General features: G+C 36.5%; 1 protein-coding gene and 1 long non-coding RNA gene across 26 annotated transcripts in view; one reads left to right on the top strand and one right to left on the bottom strand.

Annotated features, from left to right (window-relative positions):
* LOC106838721 (uncharacterized) overlaps positions 1-8196 on the bottom strand; it is a 37266-nt gene extending 29070 nt beyond the window's left edge. Inside the window, exons 1-3 of one of the 8 annotated variants that reach the window (XR_011497629.1) lie at positions 8146-8196; positions 7977-8072; positions 5833-5933 (exon numbers count right to left, since the gene is read on the bottom strand). This is a non-coding gene — a long non-coding RNA (uncharacterized lncRNA). The other 7 variants (XR_011497632.1, XR_011497631.1, XR_011497625.1 and 4 more) reach the window with 7 other exon arrangements.
* The window catches only part of TRDN (triadin), a 387867-nt gene that overhangs the window by 162501 nt on the left and 203913 nt on the right, over positions 1-21453 (top strand). For all 18 annotated transcript variants that reach the window (XR_011497622.1, XR_011497621.1, XM_070496108.1 and 15 more), the window contains exons 11-12: positions 8767-8826; positions 9640-9699. Coding sequence is in view for 16 of the 18 variants with exons in the window: in XM_070496108.1 (XP_070352209.1) it covers positions 8767-8826; positions 9640-9699 (120 nt within the window). In the remaining 2 variants the exon portion in view is untranslated. The remainder of the gene's footprint in view (positions 1-8766; positions 8827-9639; positions 9700-21453) is intronic.

Here is a 21453-nt window from a genome sequence, read left to right as displayed (position 1 = left end):
TTAAGGCCTTCAACTGGTTTGATGAGACTTGCTTGCATAGGGAGGGTAACTGCTTTACTCAAATTCTACTGATTTAAATGCTAATCTCATCTAGAAAATACCTTCCCTGCAACAACTAGACTGGTCTTTGACCAAACAACTGTAACCACAGCCTAGCCAAGTTGACATATAAAATTAACCATCAAAAACACCATCCAAAAACAGACTAGAAGCCAAAGATGAGAGGATATGAAGGAAGAAAGGGCACAACAGGACCAAGAGCTCCAGAGAGATGGATAGCACGAAGACTGACCACGGACCTTCAGATTTGTCAGTTGGAAGATCGTGGTGTCCTGCTCCTGCCTCTAAATTATCTCTCTGCCACATATAAATGAGGGTGTAGGAGTCAGTAGTCTGAACGAGAGGTCCAATTGTGAGATTTATATTAGTTTCTTAACCTGTCAGAGACTCAGTTTCCTCACCTGCAAAGTGATATTTTTGAAACAGATGATCTCAAACGTCTGTTCTATCTTCAAAATTTTATCATGCTCAAGGCCCTTATTTCATTTATTCTTTTTCCCTCCACACATTTATTTCATTTCCTTTGTGTTACCCAGTGGGCTGATCAATACTTCCAAGGGAAAATGAGTCCTCTATTTCAGAGTCCTAAAATCCTTCCAATATTCTGTTGTCATTTTAAACTTCTCATTTTGAAAAGATTTTAGATCCACAGAAGAGTTGTAAAGAAAATGCAGAAAGTTCTTTTACACTCTTCTAGAAGCTTCCTCTAATGGTAACAGTTCACATAACCATGGTTCACCTAACCAAGACTAAGAAATTAACTTTGGTACGGTACTATAAAGTACAGACGTTATTCATCTTTCACTTTTCAATGGTTTGTAAAAGACTTTTAAAAAATTATTACTTACAAGTGTGATGGGGAAACATATTAATATAGGTATTCACAGCTTTTCTCCCCCACCTTAAATTCTGAGGAATATTCTAGATTTACCTCGTCAGCTCCTGAATGTTTGTGTTCCGCTCAGGATATACTGGGTGAGCAGAAGAATTGGAAGGAACCCATGGAATTAAATTAATTCATGTTCTAACAGAAAGGGCTACTCCCCAGAAGAAAATATCAGATCTGGATAGTGAGAGAAGAGGTCAAGAGAAGGGAATAGGAGAGCCAACATGGGCTGGAGTGTTTTTAGTCTGCTTTTGGGAGCGTCAAGGGTTTTGGGGAGCAGCTGTGATGAGGGTGGGCTGAGAAGCTTGGGTAAAGGAGAGAATCTTTAGAATGTTTTGCTTTGGGGTGTACAACATTAGCTATTTGAGAGACTTCAGTAAAGATTTAAATTTGTCTTCAAATCTTCTTGGATTCTTGTTTCTTTTGACTGCAGCACTGTGCTAGGTCTGGGCATGCGGTAACACAGCTATATCTGAGTTAATATGTTAAACAAGTGTGATTCAGCTTAGTATCATGGAAAAGTAGATAAGTCTTAACAACTGATAAGTAAATGTTTAAAAACAGAAACCCAACAACAAATAAGCGGAAATGTCAGGAAAAAGGAAAAGAAAAATGGAAAGAAATGAGAGTTTCCTACGGATCGTGAAATATAAATACATTTTAGTAGACATTGAATATATTTCATGAAAGCTGACATCTCTGAACTTAGAACTTTTCTCTCGTTATTTGGTTTTGATTTCCCGTTGTTGATTATTAAAAAGACTTCTTGTGACAATCATTAACTTTTACCCATTGATCTATATACGAGGGAAAGAAGTTTTGTTTTTCTTCCCCTACACATCTGGCAATATAGCTAGGGGCGTCCATCTGATTCAACTGTCCAGGAGCAGTAAGTTTTTACTCTGGAGATCCCAAGAAGCAGGGAGCAGTGAAGAAAACACCTGTTGCTGAGGACCAGCTTCCTGGGTCAGAGCTCGCTCATAACTTTTATGCTGGTATCAAAAAGTAGTTTCTTCCCTGCATTTAGACCAACGAGGAAGTTATGGGTGAGAAGGTTTGTGAATCTGAGTGAACATGATCTATTAATAGCTTTCTCATTATGGAATTCTGATTGGAACGCTCTTGTGCCAGCAAATTTTTCTCATAAAGCAATTTATAAGAAAAAAATGGGTCCCTCTAAAGCTCTAGTTTACAAGTACCAATTTTTCTTTATAAAACATTTATTTGCTACTTGTGTCAGCTTGACCTAAATGTTTCTTTCTATTATACAAGCTTATTACAATTCCAAATGGTATTATTCTGCCTCTCTAGAACTGATGAGAAAAGTGACTACATCTTTAACGCCAGGTCTGTTTTAGCCAAATGGAGGGAAGAGTTTGGCAATCGTTCATATAGTAAAGGGTGAGGGAACGCTTGCTTCAATTAGGTGAGGACTTTGTGTAAAAACTTTTTAGTCTCCTAGAATAGACTTATTTTAGGAAGAAGATCAAAACTTTGTTACTAGTTTGATGTAATCCATGAAAGATGATGAAATTCGTATAGTCTATTAGTTAAAACAAACCTAAATTCAATATATTAAAACTATTACAGCTTAAAAAGTTGTACTCTTTCAATGGGCACTATTTCCTTTTTAAATGTTGATACCCTTCAGGCATATTTTTAAAAACTGAAAGGCTTCAATTGAGAATCAGACATATAAATGTGCTCAATATACCAATAACTTTTGGTAATTTTGAAGTCAAATTATATTTTAAAATAACTATTGAGTCTAATTTAATTAGTAAGTCAAGCTATAAATTCTCAAGGATCTGTTATAAAAATAGCAGTTTCTTTGAAATGGTACTTTAATTTATATTTTTATTTTGACTGAAAACTAACTTTTTCTCTAAGTATCAATAAGTCAGTCACAGAAGGGAAAGGCTCAATTTTATGATGTTTCTAGCCATTCTTGACATTTTAAATGCAATGAAGTGATTTTGCAATCCATTTCCAACTGCAATCCATTTCTACAAATGTAGAAAAAGCATATAGATAAAAATATGGAAAAAGTAATCTTATGCAAATAATGTGATATTGAAAATGAAAAGCTATTAGAAAAGAATCTTATATTTATGTTTTCCTTGCCCTTGCAGAAAGACACATTAGAAAAGTATACAATAAGAGATCTTAAGCCAGCAATGATTCTGCATTAAAAATAAACTTTAAAAGTGTTAGAAGAGTTTTCAAAAAAATCTCTAAATGGCAGCAGCATCAAAAAAATAAAACAAACAAAACAAAATAAACCCCTAGGAAAACAAAAAGGAAAATGTTATTGTGCTACATGGAGCCACCCAGAGACGAGTGTGTGTGGATGGAGAGAGTCTCACTTGAATAAACGTCAATAAACTTTAATTGAGCATTTGCTTTCCGAAATGTAAAAGCACTGAGAGGAAAAATAAACATCAGTGTGCCTCTCTCTCTTTTACACTCACACATGCACACTGAGGTTGCCTATACTGTTTCCCACCTATATAGAAAAGTGAAAAAGAATAGATGTGGCAACCTTCCTCTGTATAAATGTAACCCATTCAAAAGTAATGTAATCACTTATCTGAGAAACTTTTATCATTTTTAGAGGCTTGGGAGAAATCTACCTCATCCATATTAAATATTAAGTTTAATTAGCATAAGAAACTTTTTGCTGTTTGAAATGTATCAAATAATCTTTCTCTTTGCAATCCCCTTTGCATACTAAATTCAGAAACAGAAAAAAATTGTCACCACATCAGAGGACTGTGGCTGTGAGAGAGCTGAAAGATGAGTTTCACAACAGTGACATGGCAGTCGGCACTCCGTTTCTGTCCATGCCTCAGCAAGTTCCCGAGTTTTTGGTAGAATAAGTCTACCTCGTGCTACATTTTCCAGGTTGCAGGGGAAAGAACAGGGTTTGTGGTCATCTTTAGTTTCGAATCCTTGTTCTGTCATCTGTGTGTCTGTGAAGTTGGGCAAGTGACTCATCTTTCAGGAGCCCATGTTCTCACAGGTTATAGGATGTGTAGACTTTTGCCTGAGGACCAAGTAGATGTTACTGCGTGGAAGGTCACGTGCTTTATTCTATTTCCCACCACCTTGAAATTAGTGTGGTTCCAACCAAAGCTAAATACATTTTATTGCCTTGCTCTGACCATATAAAGTAATTCCTGAGATCACTTCTCCACAGTCTTTTGAAGCTTAAAGGAGCACTGTCTGTAGTAGAGTCCTGAAAAAGTTTGAATTTACACTGATAAGATCCGGAGTGGGACCTTTGCTTCCTGAATCGTGCCTCATCGCTAAGAGTTCTCACCCTGTATCCACAGGACATGAGCGGGCACTCTGTGCCTCAGGTCCTTCAGCTGGCATTCATAGTAACACTTCCACACTCAGTTCAGAATCGGGCCCCACATACCATTTCCCCCAGGAGGAGCTTTCACGCCTTCACTTGGCGCTCTTGAGTTTAGGCCTCTCTGCTGGCTCCCTTAGATTCCACCCTTAATGTCCCTAAATCCTTATTGGAATTGTAATCTTTCTCACTTCTTATTCCCATACCCAGAGTTCCTGGAAGAAGTCTTTTACAACCCTACACTCTGGCAGGGGGGTTGTCATTAAGGCTAAATAAACATTTGTTTATTTAAGTGAACAAAAATTATAGATGTAAAATTCTCTGGGGAGTCACTGAAAGATGCTATGGAATTGCTGGTTGTGAATTTGTTGTTGTCTTTTTATATGTTACCAGTTCAGAAAGGTTTACTCTTCTTTCACTTTTTAAAAAGCAGTGTCACCTCCCATCCTCTCATATTCTAATCCTTTAGACCAAGATCTATTTCTTTTCTGATCCTTATTTAGACCTGACATTACGTGCACATATATACGTATTTATATATACATGAATATATATATACATATATACATATTAATTTTTAAACCTTAAAAGTGGACTTTCCTTGCTTTGAAATTTTTTAAGCTATAGCCAAGTCAGAGGACGTGCAATAGCTATTTACAACTCTACAACTTTTTAAGTTGTCTGTTCCCAGCAAAATTAGGAAATAAATGCAAGATGATGCTTACTTCATTTGGAGAATGAAGGAATAAATGAGTGAAGAGGAGCTTAAGTACACTCTACTCCTTCCCCTCCTGTTATGTTGAAACAGAGGATTTACTCACAGTTGCATAAGGCAGCGGCTACTAATTACAGCAAAACTCAGACTGGAATCCACTTCTCCTTCATTCCAATACAGGGCCCCTTCACAACATGTTAATTCCTCGTATGTCCTTTTTTCCTAAAGTTTCTCAATACAAAGTATTCCAGATATAGCCTCCCTCAGTACAGAAAAATAAGAATTAATGTGCATTTACTCAAATAGTTCAATGAATGCCACACCTAGAAAAATTGTGGAAGAGTATCTGTGGTCAGATTTTTATTGTTTCTAAAATCTAGTAATAGTCAGTCGTTGCTGTCATTATTTTTTGAACATCCACTCTGGTCCAGGCACTTTAGCTGTTTCTCCATTCCTCATAACAAGCCAGCAGGGTACATTTTATTAATCTCATTTTTCAACTGAGGAAAATGAAATTCAGTGTGTCACAGCACATTGCCTAATGTCACACAACCAGAAAGGGTCAGAGACAGTATTCAGACCAAGGTCACCACTGCTAGCACCCATGCTTTCTCTCTTGCATCATGCCCCTCTGGAGATAATGACAGAGAACTCGAATAACCACTGGCGTAATGGAACTTATCTGCTTATGTGAAATTTTCCATGATCGTGGGTAGGGAGTGGGGTTCCAAGCCAACTTCTGTCACTCTAGAGAAACAAGGTGACAGTGATGAGGTATGTCGAATGCATTGTTATAAAAGAAACACATCACACATCCTTATTTACTTCCCTGGGACGGAGAATACATCAATCCTGACCATAGAAGGTAGAAGAAAAGCATCCATTGGACATGTAAAATCTGGATAGTCTCTGCACTAGGAGGGCAAAGAGGGAAGGAAGAAAACATAAGATAAAAATGAAACATTTGCATTTGTTTTGCTAGGAACAGAAGTCTTAGAAAGCTTTTACCATTATAATTAACTATTGTGCATTCTCTGGCTTTGAGATGACATAAGAACGTTTAAAAGCAAGAGAAAAGCCCATTGTAAGGGCTTAGAAAGTAGAAAGTAAGTCATTTAATTTTTCTTTCATCTGATGTTAATTTATGCAGAAGCTAATAACATATTTGTGGCTCAGAGCTGCTCATTGTGGAGAGGATTTCTCTCTCAACCAGCCTTTCCTGTGATCCAGATAAAGACATCATTTCAGGGCTTGTGATACTTGCCTGAGAAAGGCAATATGCTGATAATTCACGTTCCATAGACACACTTAATTGTGAACCCCTGAAAGCTAGTGGTACTAAATCTTCTATCTCTTCTTTAGCTGTTACAAACAAAATAGCAAACAAATCAGAAGAGAGGAAATCGGATAGGCGGGTGCAGAGTGGGGTGGAAAGGGAGGTGTATTATAGACTGTTGAGAGACAAAAGTCAGGGGGAGGAGAGTTTTTGTAGAAGAAACATGGGTTACTTTTACATCCAAGTAGGATATCATTAAATTGTTGTGTCTTGTATAAATGAAAACCCTCATTCCACTGCTGCCATATCACCTATAGAATTGAGACAATAGTACTTGAAGAAATGCAGACTCTTCAAAAGTTGATGTTTTAACTGATTTCACCATGAATAAAGTCAGTCCCATAATGACAGCTTAAAGGTCTAATTCATAAAAATGCTATTAAAGTACATTATTTATTCCTGCTTTTTGTGGACTTCTGCTCTTATTCATGACTCTCTCAGCGTATGGCCATAATCGCAGGCAGAGTGTGTAATGGAAGCATTAATTCAATCTGAACTCAGGCAAGAATACTGTATCACCACAATAAAATCCTAGCTATATTAATTTAAAGGGTAGAATTTATCACACAAGAGCATTCTCTTTAAAAAAAAATGAAAAGAATGTCTTCTATTCTATGGTGTCAAATATCTTTCATTCTGAAGTTCAGTATAAGGTTGACTAATTGGCATGAACTTTTAAGTGAAATATTTATTCACCTACATTACAAGACTCAGAGACTTAGATAGAGTTGTGATCTTATCATGACTATGGCACTGATTTTTGATATGGGCTAAGAAATCTTTACAAGTAATCTGTATTTTAATTAAGTCCTTTTCTGGTGCATGACATCAGAAGGCGATGTTTAGCAAATGCCATTCAATTGTCTGACATATGCCTTTATTTAGATAGGATGGAAAATGTTCTGCTACATAAAATTTCTCCCAGAGAAGCTGAAATTAATGGTACTTAAATCAAAAGTATCTCTATTCAGAATTTTAAATATGATTTGCATATTTAATATGTATAAACCTTTAGGAAAAGGCAAAGTGAAATTCAGTTGGCTTATTTCTAACTCTGAAACTATCAAAATTTGACTTCTTGACTTTCTACTTCTGATTGGATGTGCTGTAATGGTACACTTTAGACACATTTAGACAGAGTGTGAATGTATTTCTCCCTAAGACACTAACTCTTCTCTAGGACTCATGAAAAGGGGTTCTTTAGAAATCATACTTCTAACACTGAAAGAAAGTGTTGTCTTTGATCTTGTAGGTAAAAAATTTCTATACCTAAGGGGATGAATTAATTCCTATATTTAATAAGATGCAGTTATTAGTAGCCAACGTAAGCATTCTTACTAGAACTACACGTTGAATTTCTTCAGCAAAGTAACAATCTCATAATAGTTCTGGCCAATGAAAATCTTTGTGTGCTTGGCATCCATACATGAGACCAGAGACAAATGACAAAGAGAAAGGTATTTCAAATATAAGATAATAGCACTACTAACTGAAGTTAAAACTCAGTCAATTTCTAACGTTAACCGTACTTTTAACTGCCTCAAACTAAAAGCACTGAAAATTCCATTTCAACAACTCTGGACTGTTACATGACTTTGCTATTTGAAATGAATACACTTACCAGAAAAACATCCCGGAATGTCCAAGTGTTTCGTGGCTATGGCTGGACAGTACTTGGGGTTCCCTCTGCCCCTTAGACCACAGCTTTCTCAGATCTCTGAAACAGAAATCTTCCATGAAGAAGATTTCTACAGGCACCACAAAGTCCTCTCTGTGGCATCCAGACTTACCGCAACCTCTGGGTGCAAAGATAGTCTGAGCACCCTAAATGATACAACCACTCAGAAAGGGCAGTGGCAGTTATGTCCCCAGTACACTGCCAGACAAATGTCACCAGGCTCCAAATGCCTGTTGACAAGAGGCAGATTTGAAAAACAGTCAAGTCAAAATAGATGTCGTTAATGACCTACTGCATTATTTGTGATGAAACTGAACACATAAAAAGAAAATAAAAAAATAATTCTTTTAGCTTACCTGTAGTATCTTTCCTCAGAAATTATATTTTAATTTCACATATTAACATCTTACTCTAGGCACTGGGCAAACAATTGTTTGGTTCAGAAAGCTCAAACTTGTTCGTTATTAGTAAACAATGTTAGCAATCTACAATTTTATGCGTTTACTGTGAGCCAGGCACTGTGTACAGTGCTTTGTAAACATTATCTAACTTTGAGAGAAGTACTATTATTTTACAAATGAGGAAAATAAGGCTTAGTGAGATTAAATCACTTGCTCAAAGTCACAAAACTATCTGGAGGCAGAATCGACTCAACGATAATCCCTCATTTTAATCTTGGCTTTCCTTTTGTACTAACTTTTCCTAAAGAAAGTGTTTTAAATTTCTTCTTTAGAAAAAGAAGAGGAAAAGAAGAAAGATGAGAAGAATGTGACCTCTGAAACCAAAAAGAAAGGTAAGGAATTTAAAAACATAGATCAGTTGTTACCCATTTATAACGTTACTGGTAAAGCTATTGTTTTCTAGAAAAGAAATTCCCTTAATAATTTTATTGTTATTCTTATTATCACTCTTGGGATTTATAAATATTCCAAATAAAGTGGATATTTATAAATTTCTAAAAAGAAAATTCAAGGCTGAAAAATTTTAAAAAATTGTTACTGATTATTTTTTCCTTTCTTGAGACTGGTGCTTAATTCTCTCTAAGGCAGTCCTTTACTGACTCTGTATGTGAATATGATGATTGCTGTTCAATTCATTCAGTTTAATAAAAAATGTCTATCAAAAGAGCAAATTATTTAATGTATACAAAAAAACCCCTAGTTGATTGGTTGCTATTTTTTGTTCTTTATGGTGGGTTGGTTCCAAACAGTGCATCTGAAGTTCCAAGTGAGCCTCAGAAATTTCTAGCTTCTAACATGATTGCAGAGGCCTGATAGCCTAGGAAACATTCAATATATTCCTTTTAAGATCCCTTAGAAAAACTATGGAATTCTACCATAATTAATAAAGCCATTCAATGTTTTCACTGTCATGAAAGATTTTTTTGGACCTTAGCAAAAATTTGCTCCCATCCTGAAGAGAAAGCACACCAAAGCCACTATTCTGTTACAAAGGTGCTGGTACACTCATATTTGACATGGCTTATGGCTCTGATTCATGATTATTCTATACAAGGTGAACGGCATGTCTTAACGGCAGTTATGTGTGCCCTGAAATATATAAGAATTAAACAGAGAGGCTTCTAATTCTCTCATTTTACTACCAGAAAAAGAAGATGTCAAAAAGAAAACTGAGAAGGAAACTGCCATTGACGTGAAAACAAAAGGTATTATACTTACTTTCTTTCCTTACATTATGTTCAGAATGTTTCTTTCATGAACGAATCTTGGGGCAATGTACACAAATTAGATATAGGTACTTAAATCTGTCCATGTACAGACTGCCAAAGCAAAAATTGTGTTGGACAAAGTTAAATAGGCAAGAAAGACTTTATTCAAGGTTACTGCCAATAGGAGAGAGAGATTTGAACTCATTCTGAATTCAATTCCACTGACACAAAAAGCAGGAGGGTTTTTAAGAGCTGGAATGGGGTGGAGGGATTGTAAGCCATCTGTGTTTGCTAGTTGGCCTTACTCAAAAGAAAAGTACACTTTCTCCTATCTTCGTGATAAGAGGGTAGTTTTATAATTTGGAGCAAGGTACCCAAGGGAGTTAGGCTCCCACTCTCCCATAGAGACTGGGAGATAAAAGTACTATATTTCTTGATGATTACATTTCGAAGGATGGCTCCTAGATAGATCCTTGAGAAAGACTTTCCTGGATTGTAAAACTGGAAAGAGGTTTTTAAAAAGATTTATGTCTCAGGGCCTGCCTGGTGGTTTAGCGGTTAAGTTCACGTGCTCTCCTTCGGCTCAGAGTTTGCTGGTGCAGATCCTGGGTGTGGATCTACACACCTCTCATCAAGCCATGCTTTGGTGGCATCCCACATACAAAGAGGAAGATTGGCACAGATGTTAGGTCAGCAGCAATCCTCCTCACCAAAAAAAAAGATTTATATCTCAAAGGAGCAGAGAAAGAATTTACAATTCAATTTATAAGACTTGTAAACTTAGAATTTCTGTAAATTGTAGAATTTACAAGTTTTCTAAAGTAAATGCCCTAAGAAAAAGGAGACCAGGAGTCTAAAGCCAGGAAGAAGTCTACCTAAAGTTTCACAAAGTTGAGGGGAACCTTAACGCAGTCTTGGTGAAGACATAATGAACTTGAGAAGAGCCACATATTGTAAGAACACCACCTTGCAAAGAGAAGACGCTGAGAGCAAATAATGCAGCCCATTAAGACATGGCATTGTTCAACAGCTTAGAGTTTTGCTTTAAATTTAGTTCTGCTTTTAATCTTGCTCAAACCTGAATGTTGGCTTCTATTCAGATTAAGCTTAACTCTAGGTGACAAAGATGGTCATCTCAAGTGTTATGGTTTGGTGATAAGTGTTTTCACCCTACGTGTCTCCTCCACTGGTATCAGTGACGCTTGAAATTCCACCACTAAAGATATTTCATTTCTTTGAGGTATGATGGAATTGTCCTCTATTAAAATGCAAATCTCCTAGGGCCTGTGTGTTTGGGGTAACGAACGTATTCTTCTCAGCTATTAACACTTAAAATGAATGAGATTTGCAGATCTTCCCTGTGTAATATTAAGCTGGAAATAATGCCCTAGAAAATGAGTCAGTCAGTGAGCTTACATGAAGCAGAGGTTCAAGAGAAAGCTTCAAGGTAGGCCATTGCCTGGCAAGAGCAGGCTAGCTGGACAGCATTGGTGAAAACCCTTCTCTTCCTAGGAAGTAATAGCATATGTGGGGAAAAACGGTGGTGGTGAAGGACCCTGAAAAAGGAGACCACAGGATACCAAACTAGATATTGGATAGATATTAGGAAGTAGCAGATAGGAATTACAGGAAGTCCCTGACATCTGGGGCAAAAAAAAAAAAAAAAAGAGTAAAATATTCAGAGTTGCATGATTGTATGGCTCATGAAATGTCCAGGAAGAGAGATCTAGATATTCCGTGGATCTGGGTGTTGATGCCAATTACTTTGCATTTGAATTTTTATTACTAAGGGTGTACTGTTATAGTTTTTTGTATTATTGAAACTACTTTCATTTTTCTATATTTAAAACTTTCTGTATTTCTCTGGTGAAATATCTATCTTATCATAAGAAAAGGAAAACTCAATTCTGACCATAGAATGATACTGGGAAACTGGTTGCTTGGGTCACTGTATCTGACCATTACGTGATCGGGCGCTAAAGAGTAACAAGGTTCTCCTTCCTGGGCCATCAGTTTTATCAAAGTATTTGCAGAAGAAAATTTTGAATTGTAACCTTCAAAGTATTTGTCATAAGCGTGCAAATGCGAAATCAGAAAAAAATACTTTTGGCGAAACTCAGTGGTGCATGCACAGTTGTTGTTTTGTTTCAATTTTAGTTTTTGAGGGGAAAAGCAAAAACGTGTTTATGCGCAGTGAGTGATGGGAAAATCTGATATTTCTCTGCTACTGGGAGACCTGTGTTATTAGCCCAGCAGTCATGTCAAAGTGAGGTTGTGCACCACTGGCGAGAAAACTGATTATGCCCATATCTCTTCCTGCGAGGTCAGCCCTTGTCCATTGAAGCAGAGACCAAAAACCTGGCTGATTGCTGGGCACACCCAGGAAGGGATGCTCACCCACGGTTGACAGACAGTTTGTCCTTCTTGGAACCAATTTTCTGTTTGTTTGTCTGTCATTTTTACTTTTGATTACACAAAACCATTGGTTCTTACAAGTCAGTTCAACTTCCTGATGGAAATATGCACAAATTATTTGTTTACAAGCATTTAGCCCCCAAACTGTGTGCATGTGTATATGAGACAGACAGACAGACAGAAATCTAATCAGTGCTGGTTTTTAACTCATGTCTCTTTGTAGAGTTTAATAATTCCCCAAATATATTTTCATGTGAGAGCAATATAGTTTAAAAACAGCCAGTTTGAAGCATTATAAAGTAGTAAAAATTTCTAGAGATCATGAAAGAAATTGAGAATAACCTGAAAACTTGAAGTGCCTACAACAAAGATACTTTCAGAAATGTTTTAAAAGATAAAATTCATATAATAAGAGCTGGTTTTTGAAGGCCTGAATTTTACAGTGACAAAACCTATATTTGAATCCCCCCAAAAGGTGAAAAAGATGACTCAATCAAGCAACATGATAAAATTTGGCAATTTAAAGGGGCATACAGTGTAATTTACGTTGTTCTTTACTAAACTGTAGCAACATGATTTTTTTCAAGAATTATCTGAATAGAAGTATAAACTATAAGAAGGATCCTGAAAAAACTAGACTATCTTTTCTGAAATAAGCTGCCAAAAAGGGACAAATTCATTCTTTCATTCTTGCAGGAAATATTCACGAAATGTCCACTGTGTACCAAGCATTGTATAGGTACTGAGGACACAGAGGTGGATAGACAGACATAAGCCCTGCCCTAATGGAGCTGACAATTTGATAAGGGAGGCACACAGTGAATGAGGGGATGCAACGTCCATAAGTACAACTTGAGTAAGAGACATGGAGGAATTCGGGACAATGACAGAAAACAACGGGTGGGGATCAGGATCTATTTAGATAAGCTTATTAGAGCAGGAGTGTCTCAGAGACAATATTTAAATTGGAATCTGAGGTATTGGAAGGATCCAGCCATTGATGGGTGCATCTTTGTTATCTTTGTGTGATGTGTGAATGTGGGGTGTGTGTGTGTGTGTGTGTGTATGTGTGTGTGTGTGATTTTGTATGATAGGAAATACAAGTGGTCAGAATATGTGGGGACATGTGTAGGTGTTTGGATTTATTAAAAGTGTAGTGGGAAACTCTTGAAGGGTGTTAGCAGTGGAGAAAATATTCTGATTGATGTTTAATACAAGTATAATCTCATTTGGATAATGGCTTGGAGGAAGGAGAAGAGGTAAGCCAATTAAAAATGGTCTCATTTATTGGGAAGAGGAAGCCCGTACGGGGAACAGCTGTGATGAAAACAATCTGGAGTTTACGTTTGAGTTTACTTTTCCAGGTGTTTGTGACTCACATTTAAATTTGTATCAGAAACTATTTTAAGCCCTTTACAAATACTAACTCACTCAATCTTTATAATAAATCAAGAAATAAAATATTATAATCCTCATGATAAAATTGAGGAACCTAAAACACAGAGAGGTTAAATGACTTGCCCAAGGTCACACAGATAATAAATGACAGGGCCAGGATTTTAACCCAGGAGTGTGGCTCCACAGCCCATATACTCTGTACAGTCAATTAGAAATGTGGATCTAGAACTCAGAGGAGATTCTGAAATGAAGCTATAAGTACAGTAATCTATACAGATCATAGTTATTGCCCTGGGAACAGATGAGATTACGCAGAGAGTTTGTGTCAAAAGAAAAAGAATAGAATACAGAACCAAGACCTGGGGAATTCCAATAACTAGAGATTAGATAATGGAAAATAAAGCAATAGAGGCTGAAAGAAATTGCCGGAGAGGTTAAAGGAAAAGCAAAAGAGGTTGGTATTAGAGACATTTCAGAAATGGATGTTTCAAGATGCAAGAAGTTAACAACTTTGTGAATGTTACTTAGAAGTTGCAACATGGTGGAAGAAAAAAACAGTTTCTGGAGTGAAGGGATAAAATCAGACCGGAATGGAGGTCCAAAAATGGAGAAGAAAGTAGTGATTTTTTTTTTTTTGAATGGTGGCTGCATGAGGAGTAAAGAGTCTTTTTCGCTTTGTTTAGTTTTTCTTTGGAAGGTGAATTTAGAGCTGGATGGATGTAAACAGAATGTGAGAGATTGATGCTCAAAGGGATGAGGTATAAATGGAAATCTAAGAGATAATTTAGAATTCATTGTTTGATGAGCACACAGGTGAAAAAATTATCTGCTCTTTTTGGCGCTAACACCACAGACACCCCAATACCAAAACACTGGTGTTTTCAAGTTAAAAGAGGAATTCATCTAGATTGACTTATAAAGAGAGGTAAACGTTTGCAAGATACACAGTATAAAATTAGGCAGCTGTTGTGATAAAGCTAAAACTCCAATAGTAAATACATTCTGAGTTGAAAGGCTCAGTTTTAGAAAAAGATATTTCCAAACCATCCTTGATGCTTACTGAGTGACAAAAGGTGAGTCTGTGAAATGTAATTATCAATATTTTTTAAGAATCATTTATTCTGTTAGAATATCCTACTAGAACTTTGCATTAAAATATCTTTGTGGGGATAAATTAACCAGAAAAGATTAATCCAGTATAAAGCTCTTAAGGCTTGTGCTGTTTTGAAGGACACAATTATATTTATTTCCATAGAATATTTTCAATTACTGAATGGGGAAATGGTATTAAATTCTGTGGAAACTAAAACCTTTAGCTGTTTGATTATTATATAAGATCTGCTTTTGTCATTGAGAAATTGCGAAGAATTCTTCACAGAGGCTTACAGCTTTTGATGTATCATTAAGTTTTAAGCCTACCAGACATAGAATATCATCTGTTTTACTTTATGAATATTTTGTAACAGGTTGTTCTAGCTATGAGAGCTCAAAATAATTTACATGGAAGATTACAGACCACAAAATTATTTGTGGTAATTAAAATAATTATTTTATATGTAATGCATATAAATTACATATTTTATATGTAATAATTATATGCAATTTTTTTGTAATTGAAAGTAACTTCTTTGAAGTATTTCTTTACACAGATATAATTGCCGAGATAATATATAATGGCTTTATATGTGTTCACAATTGAGTTTCAGTCTAAAAGAGCAAACTTCTAGGGCCAGTCTCAGTGGCCTAGTGGTTAAGTTTGGCATGCTCTGCTTCAGCTGCCCGGGTTTGGTTTCCAGGGGCGGACCTACACCACTTGTCTGTCAGGTACCATACTGTGGTGGCAACCCACATACACGAAAAGGAAGATTAGTACTGGATGTTAGCTCAGGGCTAATCTTCCTCAGCAAAATAAAGAGAGCAATCTTCTCTTTTCCAGACTTGTATTTTGAGAAGATTAAAGCTTTTTATGCTCATCCCATCTCTTTCTCTGTTTGAAAAGCACTTGATTATAGAAAGTTATCTTAGATACAAATTTTGCATTTTGCACATACATATTTTGGCAATATTTAACAAATGGCTCAGCTTAATATTATTTGTTAGACACTTCAAAATCTAGATTAATTTTTTCAAGATTCTACATATTTTGTAGTCATATACCAGTTAATATCATTAGAAAATACAGATACTTCACACATTTTTGGGTGATACTGAGGCAATTATATTAATGTACATTTTAGATGAAATTATTAAAAAATTTGTTCAGACAGGTAAATAATTAGAAATCTAGCACAAGTAAGGGTTGATCTAATCCCCAGCCTTGACTTAAGGGTGCTCTGTAATTACAGGGCCACAGTAGATTGCTTTCAAGTCAGATTTTCGTTTCCAGATAGGTCAGGTTGCAAGTCTGGGATCACCTGATGACAGCTTGACTGTATTAAAAACATTTACAATGTTTGCCGTGCTTTGAAGGCAAGAGAATATATTTTCAAGAGTTTTTAATCATAGAAATCATGTAAGATAATAGTTGCTTCTTCTCTTGAGGGTGGGGATTTGGTAATGGAATGATTCGGGAAAGTCAGCTGACTTGTTGCTTAATATGAGGTCTTCGATGACCTCATATATCACATGTGGGTTAGCCAGATAGAAGCCAGACTGCTTCAGAGGAGGTGAGAGGGAATTAACGTCACGACATGTGGTGGCATCTTGGAGATGTAGGGGAGGAAGACATTTCCTCTACCCTTTCTGCGTTCTTTTGGCTAGAGAATGAATTAAATTCACATGACACAGAATAGCAGGAGAAAATTAGACAAAGCTTTATAACATGTATACATGGGAGAGGGTCAGGCAAGCTGAGCAACTCGCCAAAATGGCTGAAGCCCCCACCTTAAATATCATCTTCAGTTGAAGACAAAAGAGGATGTTAGGGGTTGGGGGAGTCAGTTACAGGAGATTACCAGACAAGCACAATAAACAGGAATAAGATTATTATGAAGATTTAAGTCCTCGAATTCTGTATTGATAGGAGCTTCTAGAGATAAGGTATCCCCCTTCTTCCTGGTACAGTGAGGGAGACACCTTTACAGATGGAGATTTCCTTTGCAATGTAAATGTCTCTTACAAAGGGTAAGTAAATTCTACTTTTCAGTAGCTTTCCTGTCTGCAGTTTATTAAAAGTAATCAGCCCCAAATAATCCTCATGCCAAAGAGACATATCTTGGGGTGGCCAATTCCAGGCCCCCATAGAGATAATCCTCCATGTTCTAGTTTTTTGTTTGACCAATACAAAAGTGTGTTTGGGTCAATTGCAAAAATGAAATAAAGGCATTTTGGTTGAAAAAAGAATTTAAAATACATTTTAAAGCTCAGAAAGGGAAAAAGTTCATATTAAAAAATATTTAGGCCTGGAAGAAAAGAATGAGTACACAAGTGACTATTTTTAATCTTTTCAATGCTTCTTATGGAGAATCAGGACTACCCTCCCATTGAAGACAGAAACAAAATCAGCCCTAAACTTGAGTATGAGAGAGTTGTGTTATAATTTGTGAAGGACTTGCAACAGAGAGGATTGAAATACACATGAAGAAGGATCAGTAAATAGACTGTAAATATTTCTCCTCAGTATGCACTGACATATCCAAATTTTCAGTATTTCCTGCACTCATACTACAGAAATTGTTTTTTTTTTTTTTTTTTTAAGATTTTACTTTTCCTTTACCCCTCCGATCCTCCCCCCGGTACATAGCTGTATACTGTTTTTCAGTTGTAGGTCCTTCTAGTTGTGTAATGTGGGATGCCACCTCAGTATGGCCTGATGGGCAGTGCCATGTTTGAGCTCAGGATGGGAACAAGGGAAACCCTGGGCCGCCAAAGCGGAGCACGCAAACTTAACCACTGCGCTCCGGACCGGCGCCCAGAAATTGTTTTTAATTACACTTTCTATTCAGAGTGAATTATTTTCTGGAAAAAACAAAACAAAACAGTTTAATTTAACCTTAAAACAAAGTCGTTTCTTGCAAGGATCATAAATTAAATTTTATGGGAAGACGGTGCAGTGGTACAGGAAGTGAGCTGTCAGTAAGAAACAAGGAAATGTGGTAAGATTTTGACCAATTTATTGGGAAATAATGTACCCCGAGTTTTCCTTGTGATCGGAGATACACATTTAAGTCTATAGATGTAAAATGTCTGGTAAAATATTTTTAATTATATATCCTAAAAGTCTACAGGACTTTTCTTTCAGTGGAAGTAAAGCTTAAAAAACATAAAAATGGTATTTCTTTCAATTCCAGACTCTCTAGGGATACCAAAAGCAGATTCTCAAAATAACTTAGCAAATTGTGCCAGTGTATATTGTTTTTATCAAGAATAGTTTAAAGTAATAATAATGATAGTTAAATTGATTTGCTCTTTTCACATTCAATCCTTACAACAACTGTTGAGGTAGGTATCTTAATGCCCAACGTGTAGAAAGGGAAACCCAGGATTGAAGCAGCTAAGTCACGTGGCCATGGTCCCCAGTTAGTAATGGAGCAAAGGCAGGAGGAAGGCCATCCGATAAAGCTTCACTGTCTTTTGCAACCTGCAAACATTTTTTTCCAACTCTAGGAAATGCCGATCGTAGATTGCTTTAGCATCTTTTTCTTTTATTTCTCTTTTTTCCCAATCCCCTTGATATCATATTACAGAAATACATAAAATTGGAAGAAAGAAATAAAGATATAACGAATCTCATTCTTTTTTTTTCTTGTAGAAATTATGCTTTCCTTCATTCATTCGCTTAACATATATTTAATCAGTGCATGATATCTGCAAGGAAATCTGCTAAATATTGGAGATAGGTCAATGTAAAAGACATGCTACTTGTTCTCAAAGGCCTTAGAAAACAGGCAAAGAAACAGACATTGACAATGGTCTGTGAGAAGTACCACAATAGGGCAGATAGAAGCGCCCGAGCCCAGATCAAGGTATGAGTTTAGAAATTCTTTTTCCTGATGGTGTGCATTAGAAATTTGAAACAAGAATGCCACAGACTTATGGAAGAAGGCATTTGACCTGGGTGATCTAACTTATTTTTAAGCAGGATAGAGAATGCAACACATAAAATTTTAAGTGGTTTATCACTGAAGATACTTACTCTTGCAAGTGGCAGACCATCTAAAGTAGGGAGTTTATTGGTTTATCCAAATACAGTTCCAGAGTAAACTGTCTTCAACTTCAGCTTGACCTCAGAATCAAAGGATATCACCAGGATGAGGTTTATCTCTTGGTATTTAGACTCTGCTCTCTTGGTACTGGCCCACCTGGTTGCAAATTGATCATATCAGGTGCTGCCTGCCCTACGTCCTCTCTTAGTGTTCTATGAGAAAAAAAATATATCGGCTTCCTGAGAGCTCAAACAGAAAACCTGAAGTGATTCATATTGGTCCTTATGGGCCCATTCCTGAAATAACCTTTGTGTAGAGAGAGAAGGAATAATCTGATTGTTTTAGCTTAGGCCATAGGTCCTGTCTCTTGAGCAGAAGAATTAAATGTACCTTGTTCAAGGTATTTGGAATGAAATTGGAAGAGGGGGAGGTTTGATTCCCTCGAAACTAAATTAGGATAATAAAACCACAATAAAATGGAGTAGTTACTACATGGGGAAAAAACTCAAAACCTAAGAGTTTTCTCCAGGAAGTTATTTCTAGGTGGCAGAAATACAAGTGATTTAAATTTTTTAAATTTATTTACAGGATACAGTAAGGGAGAAGTTTTCCAGCTGCCATCTATGAAGAGAATACTTAAATATTTTAGAAAAGCAACTCAACATAGGATAATGTACTGTGACCAACGAAAGTAAACGCACTTGGAGATTTCATTAATTAAAATATTGTGCCGAGAGTAAAGAGTGGAATCCTTCCACTGTACTTTGTAGTATTAGAATCTCTCTTGGATACGAGTCTTCCATTTTAGAAAAGATCTTTTGAAACAAACCAGATTATGTGCAGAAGAGGGTACTTTGGAGATGTGCATGTTTAATACGGAAGGGAGAAACCAGGGAGAACATCAAAGCCACGTTCATGACTTTGATGTGCTCTCCTATTTAAGTGTAGATTGCTCTTTATTACCTCTGAGAATTAGGACTCTGTGGTCAAAGTTAGAGGAAGACAATGTGTTCCAGATTATATAGAGAATCTTCAGTCAGTGTAGTCTACCATTCAAAGTGTTTCAACAAGAGAGTGGGTATGCCTCTGGGATTTCTGGAGATAAATCCTATAAGAAGAATGATATTAAATTTAAGGAGACTCATAAGATTGCATTTTTCCAAAATTAGACATTAGGCTAAATGAAACTGATGTCTAAATTATTTAACTTTTGAAATACAGTATTTTGTTATCATGATTTTAAATTTGGCCTTTGTCAAATTCTCCTAGCTGATTAATTATTAAAAAAAAAAAAAAAAAGCCTTGTCAAAAGCTGATTCCAGGAAGTCAGGTCATAGTAAATGTTCACTGTATGTAACCTGAGTTCACACTCTCTCGCCTGACTGTCTACCACAGCATAAAACATTATTCAGAACCTAATCAGAGCATGTTTTATTGATGTCGACATAAACCCAGGACACTATGAAAAAAGTAAATAAAATATATTACACTCATGGAATAATAATTAATTGCCCTGAGGGTAAAGAAATATCTTGAGACATCTCAGTAAGAAAACCCCGATGACAATAAGCTTAAAGTAGGAGAGACAGTACAATAACTACTTATGATACAAAAGACAGGGAAAAAACTTTCAGACAAGAAAGGTTTTCGGGCTGGAAAATAAGAATTGTGACTAGGTTTTAGGAAGTCTGCCTATGATAAGTAACTAAAGGAGGCAAGAATAAGTACATAGAATACTTCTCTAATTAAAAGAAGTGTTTTTTTTCCAAAAATGATTTCAGTCTCAGGAAAAAAAAGGTCGCATTTATGTTAGTCACTGCCCATATCCTGTTAGCTATATTAATATTAGGATACAAGGTCAAAAAGAAACAATGAAAAGGCTAATGTTAAAACACATCAGAAGCAGAAGGAGATAAAAATAATTGTCCTGAGGGGTCAGCTTGGTGTCATAGTGGTTAAGTTCATGTGCTCTGCTTCAGCGGCCCGCGGTTCACTGGTTCAGATCCCAGTCTCAGACGTACACTCTGCTCATTAAGCCATACTGTGGCAGCATCCCACATAGAAAACAGAAGAAGATTGACACAGATGCTAGCTCAGGGCCAACCATTCTCACCCCCCAAAATAAAGAAATTGTCCTGAAAGACATTATGCTGACATAGAAGTTGGTCCATTCTCAAGTTATATAAATCAGAGGACATATTAAAAAAAAAACACCACAGCATCAAACGTGAAACAAGTGTATCAATAGAATATGATGAAATACTTGGGACTTCTCCTGAAAAATCTGTTTATTCACTAAGGTTCTTAGGAATTTATCCTACTTCGTATTATTGTTTGACTAAACCTCCCTTGCTGCATGGGCTCAGTGGACATTTGTTGAATAAATGCTCTTTTAAAATGCTGCTGTCCCATGATTCTATTATCTATCAGAATTGAAGTCCTAATCGTTCATTCTCCCCTTTCTGAGACTACTGTTTCCACACCATTCCCCTTTTGTCAGTCCTCCTTCACCTTTCACCTTTCTTCTCTATCAGCTGAACACTTTGCTTTCCAATTCCCTGAGAAAATAAAACTTAGAAGAGAACTCTCAGGAGCTCTGCCCATGGAATCCACTGACAGACCGCGTCTGTCCCCTTTATCCTATGCCTTCATGGCTGAATACAGCACAATTCAATAGTCAAAATGTTCACACTTACAGGAACAACGTTTGCACTTGCGCACAACCTGCCATCCCCTCTACTAACTCAGGAACGTTGCTCCAGCAATTCTCTCCTCTGCAAATTCAGTTTGACTT

The sequence above is a fragment of the Equus asinus genome, chromosome 24 (genome assembly GCF_041296235.1).
Source record: "Equus asinus isolate D_3611 breed Donkey chromosome 24, EquAss-T2T_v2, whole genome shotgun sequence".
Taxonomy (NCBI): domain Eukaryota; kingdom Metazoa; phylum Chordata; class Mammalia; order Perissodactyla; family Equidae; genus Equus; species Equus asinus.
Note: the sequence above shows the minus strand (reverse complement) of the source record. Positions and strands in the feature narration are given on the sequence as shown.